Raw genomic sequence first — 12,362 nt, 5'->3', positions numbered from 1 at the left:
CAGCCATGAGGTCACTGTTTACAGCGCTGGGGCCCGGCTCCTGCCAAATGCAACTGGCAGCCTCCAGGCCACAGCCAGCTCGCTCATCGGCCCCTCGGCTCCTAAGCCTAAGGCTTTAAGGCGACTCTGTCACGCTGAACCCTCGGGGCAGGGGCTGGGAGCCCTCACTGAGGAACACCCCATGTCCAGGCAGCATCTGGACTCAGTGTGGCTACATGCTCCCAAGAACCCAGGGAGGGTGGGAATGTCATCCCCATTGTACAGATGAGAAAACTGAGGCACAAAAAGAGAAAGTAACCTGCTCGAGTCACCCAGGAAGTAAACCCAAGCCAAAACTTTTTCTCCAGCAACGGCTTCTAAGAAATGTTTTACTGGTGTTTCCTGGGGCTCCCTACAAGGGTCTCTTCAGGTGGGAATTTTCATCCCTGATTCCTGGAACCTGATACTCTCCCACAGGATCCCAGCCTCTGAGGCTGGGGCCTGGGAATCTGCATGGTAAACAAACCTCCAGGCTATACTTATCCATCCAGGGAGGCTGAGATTCCACCCACTTCCTCGCCCTGGCCCAGCCACTCATCCCACTTTTAAGTTTTTCTCCTGAACAATAACAGTAACACCCCAACCAACATTTACTTATTTGCTGGGGGAGCATCCCGAGCGGGCCCCTGCGATCAGCATGCTCTTTACTTGCACTATTTCATCTTATCCTCACAAAAGTCTCTCCAGGTAGAGACTTGCTGCACCCCTATTTTCCACATGGGGAAACTGAGGCTCAGGCTGCAAAGCAGCTCTCCCAAAGCCACAGGGCAAGCGAGTGGCAGAGCAGGTTTCTGTCCCCACCTCTGCCCTCCTCATGATGGACAACATTCCAGCCGAGATTCTGTGGGTCCTGCCAACTGTGAGAACCAGCAAAGAGTGAGAGAGCCTGGGGGGGCAGGGGGAGAGGGAGGACCAAGGCCTGAGGTTTCTTTCACAGCAGCCACACCAATAATCCACCTGCTGGCTACAACCACTGGAGCTGCTAAAGCCCTGAAAATTCAGCTGCTCTAACCCCGCCATTTAAGAGAAGAGGAAACTGAGACCCCAAGAAGTGGCCCCATGCCAGTCTGCTCTTGCTGGCTGAGAAATCAGAGGGTCCCTTCCAGACAGCAAGCAGACCTTTCCACACTTAGGTCCATCAAGCCCTCCCAGGCGATACCAGGGAAGTCAGCATTCTGAGAACCTCCGAGAAACGCCCCAGAACGTCCCCAGCACATGGGACTGAGGGAGGCAGCCAGAGCTGTCCAGTCCAGGCCGGCATGGATGAGCTCAGCGCCCCAGCTGCAGGCTCAGGGAGAGGAGGGAGGGAAGGGGCAAGCCGACTGCTGATTGGCTGGTTCAAATCCCAACAGAAGGGGCCCGCTCCCCCCCCCCCCCGCCCAGACTCCAGGGGCCTCCCCACTCACACTCTGCACACACACCAGCTGCTCCCGGCTCCTCCCATGGAGGCACCAGCCACCCAGCCAGTCTGCTCCCAGCTCCAGCCTTCCTCCACACCTTCCTCATCTAAGGCTGACTTTTCTGGGTCTCTGTCTGAAAGCCCCAACTACCTGGACCCAAACCCAGATTCCTCTAAGCCTCTAGGGCTCTCCTTCACCCACCACACTCTCAATCCGGTGCTGGGAATTTGAATATTTCTGTAACCATTTATCCCAGAAGCTGCCTTCTCAGATAACGAGGAGCACTTCGTTTCTTGATTTTTTAAAAAGTATTTGTATTTACTTGTTTGGCAGCTCTCGGTCTCAGTTGCGGCACGTGGGATCTTCAATCTTTGTTGCAGTCTGCCAAACGTTCAGTTGTGGCATGTGGGATTGAACCCAGGCCCCCAGCTTTGGGAGTGCAGAGTCTTAGGCACTGGGCCATCAGGGAGGTCCCTGGTGCACTTTGGACTTGGAGATATAACCTTTCTGAGCTCTGTTTCGTCATCAGCAGACCTGATGCAGCTGGTAAATGCAAGACAATGGGAGACGCAAAGTCCAGGGTGGGGTTGGTGTTCACTCTTCACCCGCTTTCAGGGGCCCTCTTCCTCCAACACTTCTTCTTGTGCCTCAAGCCTCGGCTCAGAGGTCCCCCTGCAGGAAGACCCCATAGGCCCCCAGGCTGTGCGAGATGCCCTCACCCCCAGCTCCTACATACCTGGATGATGCTGGGCTGAGTGCTGAGAGCTTGGTGTTGGGCTAGGTCCCCCAGATTTCTCAGTCCCCAGACCTGGGCTCACACAGACAGGTAAGGCAGAATCCTCCCCCCACCAGACTGCAGGCCATCCTTCGGCTCCCTGAGGCCGAGGACAGTGAGGTCAGGCAGCCAGCATGGGAGGCCGATGAGTCTGTGCTCTGCCAGGTACACAGCGGGTCCCATGACCTTGGAGAGGTATTTCCTTTCCCTGAGTCTCACTTTCCTCACCCAGAAAAATGCGAATAATAATAGTAGCTAACATTTTTCAGTGTTTACAGTGACCTCTTACCTACCTGATCTCATCTCATCTCATTAAGCCCTGTGAGGCATGGGCTGCTGTTAAACCCATTTTACAGATGAGGAAACTGAAACACAGGTGACTTGCTCAAAACCATAAAATTAGGGCATATTGGGGCCAAGATATAAACCAGCCTTATCCAACCCCAGACCTTCACTACTCTCCTTCAGCACAAGAAAGAAAACTTCCACGGAACTGCGCAGAGACAACACGGAGCCCAGCACCAGGTGTGTGACTGCGACTCACACGGCAGCTGCTGCTGGGAGGATTCATATTGATGGCCTATCAGTTCATCGGGGATCCCCATTTACAGATGAGGATGCTGACGTAAAAAGAGATGATGGGACTCGCCCAAGGGACACAGAAGGAGTGAGCTGACCAGGGCCCACTCAGGCTCAGGACCCTCCCCGCCACCCCACCCAGCAGGGGCGCCTCTGAGGACTGGGGAGGGGGCCCAGGCTCACCTTGACGTCCTGCTCCAGGCCGCGGATGAGCTCACCGTCCACCTGGCCGGTCTGGGCAGCGCGGAGGCTGCGGCGCTCGGCTTTGCGCAGCCGGTACTGCAGGATGCGGCAGGTCTTGCTGGCCTGGTCCAGCTGCTGCCGCAGCTCCTGCAGCTGATACACATCCTCTTCCATATAGACGTCCCGCATTTCCAGCATCTCTGCCCGCAGTTCCTCGATCTCGTCCTGCAGAGGGGAGGAGAGGTCAGGTCGCTGGGCCCTGCGGCAGTGGCCAGAGTGCTTGAGCACAAGCCATGCCCGACACTGTCCTAGGCACCCCTTGAGGGAGGGGGGTCTGAGAGTGGGAGGCTGCACAATGCAACCCCCCAAGTGCCCACATCCTAATTCCCAGAATCTGAATATGTCACCTTACATGGCAAAGGGACTGTACAGATATAATTAAAATAAGGATCTTGAAATTGGGAGATTATCGTGGATTTTCTGGGTAGACCCAATGTAATCATAAGCATCCATATAAGAGGGAGGTAAGGGACTTCCCTGGTAGTCCAGTGGCTAAGACTCCACGCTCGCAATGCAGGGGGGCCAGATCTGATCCCTGGTCAAGGAGTCAGATCCCACATGCCTCAACTAAGCGTTTGCGTCCCACAACCAAAAAAAAGATCCTGCATGCTGCAATGACGACTGAAGAACCCGCATGCCTTAACTAAGACCGGGAGCAGCCAAATAAATACATAAAAAGTAAAAGAAAGAAAAAGAGGGAGGCAAAGCGATCAGAGCAGGAGTAGGTGATGTGGCAGAGGCTGGGGTGATGTACGCTGAAGGTGGAGAAAGGGCCGAGGGCCAGCGGAGGCAGGCAGCCTCTAGAAGCAGGAAAGGGGAATGGACTCGTGCCAGAGCCTTTACAGGGATGGAGTCCTGCCAACACCTTGGTTTTTAGACTTCTGATCTTCAGAATTGTAAGATGATAATCCGGGATTGCTGCAAACCACTAGAGTTCTGGTAATTTCTTATAGCAGCAACAGGAAACTAATACACTGGGGAAGCAGAAAAGGGCTCATTCAACAAGCATTTATGGGCACCAACTGTGTACCAGGCCCTGTGCAAGCAGGGGAGTGGGGAAGGAGCATGGCAACCAAGACGAACGTGGCCCTTTCTGTATCGTCTGTATGGAGCCCCAAGTCTCACTGGCTAGACACACTGTAAATGGACAGATTAAAAAACCTCTCAGATACTGTTAAGAGTTACGAAGATAAAAAGCCAAAAACAAAACACGTGGGTAAGATGATAGAGTGATGGGGGAACGTGCTATGTTAGAGGACATGGCTGGGGAGGCCACCCCTAAAGGGACATTTGAGCTGAGGCAGAAGGAACACCCATGAGACAGAGGGGTGGGGGGAGTGTGTGCAAAGGCCCTGAGGCAGGAAAGAGCTCAGTGTATCAGGATACAGCAAAGTGGCCAGGGAAGCTACAGGGGTAAGGTGCGGCTAGGGAAACTGACAACGGTCAGCCATCTAGGGCTTTGAAGGGCTGAGTAAAAAATCTGAGTCTGGGACTTCCCTGGTGGTCCAGTGGTTAAGAACCTGCTTGCCAATGCAGAGGACAGAGGTTTGATCCCTGGTCTGGGAAGATTCCACATGTCGTGGGGCAACTAAGCCCATGGGTCACAACTACTGAAGACCCTGTGCTGTAACAGGAGAAGCCACCACGAGAAGCCCGCGCACTGCAACTAGAGATGAGAGTCTGTGCATAGAAACGAAGACCCAGCAGAACCAAAAAAATAAAAATAAAAGAATCTGAGCTTGGGTTTTAAGTGGAGGGGGTTGGGTTGAGGAGGGTGACCTCACTTCCTCAAGGCAGCTCCTGACCACCTCTGTCATCAGTTCCCAGATGTCCTTCACTTCCCCTTTGTCCACATGAACCCATCAGTAATTCTTCATTTAATAGTTTATCTCCCAGAGACATTATGAGTGCCAGGGGCAGGGGCAGGGGGCTTCTCCATGTCTATCTCACTCCCTGCTGTATCCCCCACACCCAGCATAGGGCCCAACATCCTGAGAGCATGGTGGCATGTATGGTTAGGCAAACAACCATAAGGAGACACACCAACCTGCAGCAATCACTAGACAAAGTGTAGCAGTGGGGAGACCCAGGAGAAGAAACCAGTGATCACTATGTCTAACAGCAGATGTGAAAGCTGAATCACAAATAAAAGGATCTGCCTTTCGTGTGACTGAACGCATTAAATAAGACTGTACACTAAAAAGAGAAACTGAACTGCTATATATAAAATAGATAACTAATCCACGGAGAAGGAGGAAGTGGGCCAGTCAATGATCACATCAGTTAAAGAAATGAGGAAGTGAGGGGTCCACACGCACTTCAGCTGGCAAGATTAAGGAAGCATAAAGGAAACGGCACTCAGGAAGTGTGGGCCAGTTGGCTAAATCCAAGCTAAACCAGCCTCCAGACAGGCCTGTGTTCAAATCCTCACCATACCATTTATAGAACATGTTGATGAGGAGGATGTGGGGGTCTGAGTGGACCCCAAGCTCAGGAGGAGCCAAAGGGAAGTGCAGGGCATCCACAACTAATGATGCTTGGCTACATTAAAAGACGTATGACATTTAGGGATTTCCCTGGTGGCCCAGTGGGTTAAGAATCCTCCTTGCAATGCAGAGGATGTGGGTTCAACCCCTGGTCAGGGAACTAGGATCCCTGAGGAGCAACTAAGCCCATGTGCCATAACTACTGAGCCTGCACACTTTGGAGCCCGTGTGCCACAACAAGAGAGTCCATGTACCACAACGAAACATCCCACATTACTCAACGAAGATCCCACGTGCCACAACGAAGACGCCATTCAGCCAAATAAATATTAAAGATAAATGAAATTTTTAAAAAAAGATGTGTGACATTTAGATCATAAGAGGTGACACCCCTCATCACAGGACCACATCCAGTGCACTGAAGTCAATTTTGCAGGACCATTTAAAAAATTACCTTTTAAATAACTGATTTTTCTATTGATAAAAGTAAATGATGACCATAGAAATAATTTAGAAAATATAGCGGATACAAACCACTTGAAATTCTTCCACCTGGTCCTGAATCAAGTGCTTCTCAAAGTGTGGTCCCTGGACCAGCAGTGTGGGCTACATCGGGGAACTGTGAAATTCTTACACCCTCACCAAGACCGACTGAATCAGAAACCCTGGAAATGGGGGCCCCCGAGTGACTCTAAGGCAGGGTGTTTCCTTACAGTCTTTTTCCCTAAATGGGCAAGAGTCCTGTGTCTCAGCACACAAGATCCCCCAGCCCAGAGCCTGGCACAGAGCAGGGTCTCAGTAAGCATCTATTGAAGAAGTGAATGAATGAATGAATGAATGATCTTTCTCACACGAGCAGCTGCCTCTCTGGGCCCCCCCTTCACCACAGTCCATTTCTGAAAATGCAGGATGTTGCATTCATGCCAGCTCCATCTCTCCATGGCAGCCAAGGGGGGCCCAGGCTCCTTGGGGGTTTGTCCCAGCTGCAGGCAGAATGCAGTCAGCCCCTCCTGGCACGGTCCACAGGAGAGGCTGAGTCCACAAAGGCTGGCTTGTGGGCCGCATGGCTGGGTCTGCTGGGATGTGGGCAGCAGAAGCTGGTGAAGGCGGGACATAGGCCGGGGTTAAGCTTTCGGGGTCTGAGGTGGGGGCTGGGAAAGAGGCTTCTGGGACACGAGGAGGGGGCAAAGAGCAGAACTCTGCTTTCGTCCGAGGTTCTTAGACCTCACCGAGCCTCTCCACCTCCAGGGACTCCTGCATCCAGGGGCTGTCTGATCCAATGGAGGGAGCTGGTAGGGAATTGCCAGAGGGGTGGGGGGCTCAGCCTTCCCTTCAAAGACAGCTCAGTGACCCAGTTGAGCCCCTCACCCCAAAAGCACGGAAGTGGGGAGAGAGGGGCCAAACTCCACTGGACTCTGCCAGCCCTGTGGCTACTCAGTGAGGTTGTCAGAGACCACCCCCCACCCCGTATCGGTGGGGAAACCCAAACCTCATCCCCCATGGCAGACAGAAAACGGCCACACTGCCCAAAGGTGCCCACCTCAGAGCCTGGGGGCCCCTGATTCTCAACCCCCTGTCAGAAAGGCCAGACTAAAGAAGCTGAGGAAGGACTTCCCTGGAAGTCCAGTGGTTAAGACTCCTTGCTTCCACTGCAGGGGGCACAGGTTTGATTGCTGGTCAGGGAACTAAGATCCGACATGCCGTGCAGCAGGGCCAAGAAACAAATAAGCAAAAAATTAAAAAACGAATTAAAAAAAAAAAAAAGAAGCTGAGGAAAGGTGCCCAGATTGGACCCAGTCTGCTAGGCCTCCAAACTCATCTGCTCTGGCCGCTCCTTCGAGGTAACCTCTCCTCCCCCTGAAGCTTAACCTGATTGTTTAACCTGAGGACGGGGAGTTGAGGGGAGAGGTCTGAAGACTAGATCGCACATCCACGCTGCAGCCTCGGTAGTCAGACTTTCCATTTACAGAGAATATTTAGTTTGGGAATTCCCTGGTGGTACAGTAGTTAGGATTCAGCACTTCCGCTGCTGTGACCCAGGTTCAATCCCTGGTCAGGGAACTAATATTCCGCAAAGTGTGCGGTGCAGCAAAAAAAAAAAAAATTATTCTGCTCTGATTATATAGAGGTAATGGGCTTCCTTGGTAGCTCAGATCGTAAAGAATCTGCCTACAATGCAGGAGACCGGAGTTTGATCCCTGGGTCGGGAAGATCCCCTGGAGAAGGGAATGGCAACCCAACCCACTCCAGTATTCTTGCCTGGAGAATTCCACAGACAGTTCACGCGGTCACAAAGAGTCGGACACGACTGAGTGACTAACACTTTCACTTTCATAGAGGTCACACCTGTTTATTGGGAAAAACTTGAAAGAAAGAAAAAGCAGGTAGGTTTCTATTTCCTCCCTGATTCTTGCTGGTTTCTGTGTTAGGTTCACGCTTCTTACCCTGGAATCCAGCCCCGCCTCTCCCCAGGTCTCCTCCTCACGGTGCTCACAGCCCTCCCTCTGCCCTAGAATCCTTAGCCCCCCATGTCTAGACATGCCCTCAAATAAAAATCAGCTCACTGATGACCAGGCCCAGTCCAAGCGGAGTACATGCACAACAGTCTGATCCCCTTACCAGCCCTGTGAGGTAGGTAGGGGAAATGTTCCCACTTTGCAGATGAGGAAACTGAGGCTCAGAAGTTCCCCAGAGGGATTAAGAATCTTCCTTGCAATGCAGGGGACGTGGGTTCAATCCCTAGTCATGGAACTAAGATCCATATGCTGTGTAGCAATGAAGCCCATGTGCCCCAACTAAGATCTGATGCAGCCATATTAATTAACTAATATTTTTAAAAGAGGGAGCGCCTAGGCTGCTCCAGCACTGGCCTCAGACCCCCATGCCACCCGAGGATGGGCAGGGTCTGCTCCCCCACCCACTATGTGCCCACAAGTACATTTCAGTCTATCCCCACCACACTCCCTAATGACCCATGAGGTCAGCCTGCAGGAAGCAGCCTCTCAGGGGCAGGCCAGTTCCCCCAAACGGACTGATTCCCAGGAACCCTGGGGGAATTAGCCAGGAAGAGTCTCTCGGTCCACGCTGGGCTGGAGGGCCAAACATGAGCTCACACGACCGCTAATAATAGCGTGGCATTGCATGGCAGCACGGGGCATCATAGTTTACAAAGACATTCCACGTGACTCATCTCGTGGGTCCTCACAGAAGCCCCACGGCCAGGCCGCACAGGAATTACCATCTCGTTCTAGGGGCAAAGAACCACAGAGGAGCACAGGGATGTGGGCTGTGCCCAAGGTCACCCAGAGACACCTCCAAGCAGGACTCAGGCTCTGTCGTCTGCACCAGAATGCAGGGAGCCCATGAACTTCAGTGGTAAGGGGGGGAAAAAAATCACGCCTTTATTTTTCACTAACACTAACTAAAAATTAACATTTCCTTCTATTCTGGACAAACCACAGTCGTATCAGCAGTACTTACGGCTTTGGCACCAAAAGAAACCACATAGATTTTCATAGCATATAACAGTTGTTGCAGAAATGTCAAAATATCCTTTACACTCATCAGTACTTTGAAATTACAGTGTTAGTAGACCTATTTCCAGATCTTATGAGTTAATAAGCACACCTATTACTATGTCATCATTTAAATATATACTTTAATAATTATATTTCCATATGCTTGCTTTCCTTTACATTTTGTTTTAAACATTTAGAAACACTATTCTGAAAATTACTCTCAGCAGAGAGACTAAAGGGAGACACGGCACAAAATAAAATGGAATCTGTGTTTCCTCTGGAGCCACCTCATCTGTAGGGTCTGGGTAGCAACCCCAGACCCTCTCTCTCCACCATCAGGGCATAAAGCTGGAGAAGAGCTCTGATTTCAAGCCATATTTAAAATATTCCAGAAAAGGGGATTCCCTGGCAGTCCGGTGGTTAGGACTTCGGGCTTTCACTGTGGTGGGTCGGGGTTTGATACCTGGTCAGGGAACTAGGATCCTGCAAACTGCGTGGCATGGCCAAAAAAAATACAAAATGTTCCAGGAAAAAATACTTTCAGCAGGAAACCTACTGGAATGTAAGATGATTAATCTCTGCACAATGAGGACAGAAGGGAGGGGTTATATTTGGGGCTACTGGAACATTCGGAGGGGCTCCAGATACATGCGTCTGATGGAACTGGACTGGGAAAGCAGCTGGTGAGGTCTCCCAGCCCATGGCGTTGGAGGTGCAAGGGACGAACACGAAGCCCCTTAAAGAAACACAGCAAGTAGCAAAAGGTGGGAGAGCCCCCGGCAACAACTCCCAGCTGGCCCAGAGGGGACAGGAGGCGCCAGGGGGACAGGAGGTTCCTGAACGCATGAGGGGGTAGCCTCTTATCAGCCAACAAGAAAGAGATTATTCCAGAGCTGAGGTCCCCTGGCTAACTCCTACCCCAGAGCATCAGCCCGCATGGGGCTAGGGTGAGCCCTGACGGGTGCCTGCTCACCCAGCATCCCCAGGGAATCCTGATCTGGGCCCTGCAGACCACATTCTAGAAACCCTGGGATACCAAGGCTGGGGCAGGAGCAGGAAGCTGGGGTCCCAGCCCACCCAGCTCCCATGGGGACTCTGCACTGCCTGGGCCTCCTTCCTCTTTGCATCTGTCTCCCACCTCCTCACCCCTCCACCTCAAATGCCACCTCCACCAAGAAGCCTCCCTGGCTACCACAGGGCACAGCCATTTTATATGAAGAATTATTGAGTACCTATGGGCTTCCTAGGTGGGTAAAGAATCCACCCCTCAATACAGGGGATGCAGGAGATGGAGGTTTGATCCTTGGGTTGGGAAGATCCCCTGGAGTAGTAAATGGCAACCCATTCCAGTATTCTTGCCTGGAAAATTCCAAGGACAGAGGAGTCAGGTGGGGTCATAAAGAGTCGGAGACGACTGAGCACACACACAGTGAGCCAGATTCATCGCCAAATCACTGGATTCGGTCCCCAGGATGGCCAGTCTACTCCCCACTAATCTGTTCTCCACTTAGTACATGGAGTGATTTTTTTTTTTAACCATTAATTCTCCTATGTGAAATCCTTCAACAATCATCAAACTCTGGAAACAGCCCAAATGTCCCTCAACTGGTGAAGAGCTAAACGGTGGTACATCCATATAATAACTACTCAGCAATAAAGAGGAAGGAACTGCTGATACCCACAACCACATGGGTGAAGCCCAAAGGCATTATGCTAAGTGGAGGAAGTCAGACTCAGTTGGCTATAGACTGTATGAAGCCATTTCCATGATATTCTGGAATAGGCAAGATTATAGGGACAGGAAACAGATCAGTGGTTGCCAGGGGCTGGAGGAGGGACGCGCTGGCCACCAAGTGGTATGGGGAAATGTCGGGCAGGGGGCAAGAGCTGGTGCGGCTCAGCCACTTTAGTCGTGTCTGACTCTTTGTGACCTGTGGCCCGTCAGGCTCCTCGTCCATGGGATTTCCCCCAGGCAAGAATACTAGAGTGGGTTGTCATTTCCTTCTCCAGGGGCTCTTCTGACTCAGGGACTGAACCCGAGTCTCCTGCATTACAAGTGGATTCTTAACCATCTGAGCCACTGGGGAATGGAATGATTATGGTGGTGGTTACAGAGCTCCATACACTTGCCAAAGTTCATTTTACTGTATGTAAATCACTGGGCCTGAGAGCAAAAGAGAAGCCTGATCCTGCCAACCCCAACTCCTCCTCTTATCAGCCACTCAGTTCTTTTCCCAGAGGCAGAAGATACCTCGCCTGTCCCACCTCTAAGCCTCTGCCTGGATTCCCCTCCCCTGCATCTCCCACTACCGGCTGCCTGTCCTGCTTGAAGCGTCCACTTAAAGGCCACCTCCTCAGAGAAGCCCTCCAGACCCCTCTAGGCCCATCGCGTCCATCTCAACCCTGTTTTTCTTTCATGGAGTGTAACATATGTCCCAGCCCGGCTACATCCCTGCTCAGTTTCAAAGAAAAGTGAAAGTGTGAGTTGCTCAGTCATGTTTGACTCTTTGTGACCCCATGGACTGTAGCCCACCAGGCTCCTTTGTCCATGGAATTCTCCAGGCAACAATACTGAAGTGGGTTAGCCTTCTTTTCTCCAGGGGATCTTCCCAATTCAGGGATCCAACCCGGGTCTCCTTCATTACAGGTGGATTCTTTACCATCTGAGTCACAGGGAAGCCTCGCTCAATTTCAAACCTTACCCAAATTTATCACTTCCTTCCCAGGTTCTAGGGACCTGACCCACCAATGGGCAACAGACCCAGCAGGAATGACAGCCGAGCTGAGGGATCCAGAAGCTTCGATCTGCGGGATGGCAACCACTCCATAGAGGCCTGGGACCCTCCGCCTAGCCGGCCTTCTCCACACCACCCTGGCCACCATGGTCCCTCCCTCAGGCCAAAGCCCAGGCTGCTTGCCCATCTGCCACCCTGGCTCTGGCCAAGCCACTCACTCCCGCCTGGAAGGGCTGACCTGCAGGGTGGGCCAGCAGTGGCCACGAGGGCGGCATGCCAGCCCCCCAGGAGGCCAGGGCAGCCATCTGCTGTCCCTTCTGCCCGTCCTCCAGGGTCTGACAAGGCTCCAGATGAGATCATCGCACTTGGACCCCAAGGAGGGCCGAGGCTGTGCAGCTCCACTTCCTTTCCAGCTCAAAAACCAGGAACTGTGGGAGCAGTAGCAGGGGCGGGGGGCCCAGAGACTCCATCCCTTCACAGGCAGGGGCTCTGAGGTCTAAAGGGGGCCTGGTACACCCCACTGTCCCCCAGACTGTCCGGAGTCAAGCCAGGAGGGACTCTGCGCTCCTGTTTCCCAGCTTAGCCTC

General features: G+C 52.4%; 1 protein-coding gene and 1 non-coding gene across 5 annotated transcripts in view; one reads left to right on the top strand and one right to left on the bottom strand.

Moving 5' to 3' along the window:
• SOGA1 (suppressor of glucose, autophagy associated 1) overlaps positions 1-12,362 on the bottom strand; it is a 71,328-nt gene that overhangs the window by 45,328 nt on the left and 13,638 nt on the right. For all 4 annotated transcript variants that reach the window (XM_044927671.2, XM_044927670.2, XM_044927672.2 and 1 more), the window contains exon 2: positions 2,977-3,201. In XM_044927671.2, coding sequence (XP_044783606.2) covers positions 2,977-3,201 — 225 coding nt within the window. The remainder of the gene's footprint in view (positions 1-2,976; positions 3,202-12,362) is intronic.
• On the top strand, positions 7,512-7,583 carry TRNAG-UCC. Its single transcript has one exon. It is a non-coding gene; the product is annotated as a tRNA-Gly (tRNA).

Source organism: Bubalus bubalis, chromosome 14 (genome assembly GCF_019923935.1).
Source record: "Bubalus bubalis isolate 160015118507 breed Murrah chromosome 14, NDDB_SH_1, whole genome shotgun sequence".
NCBI lineage: Eukaryota > Metazoa > Chordata > Mammalia > Artiodactyla > Bovidae > Bubalus > Bubalus bubalis.
This window is presented reverse-complemented; position numbering and strand designations above follow the sequence as displayed.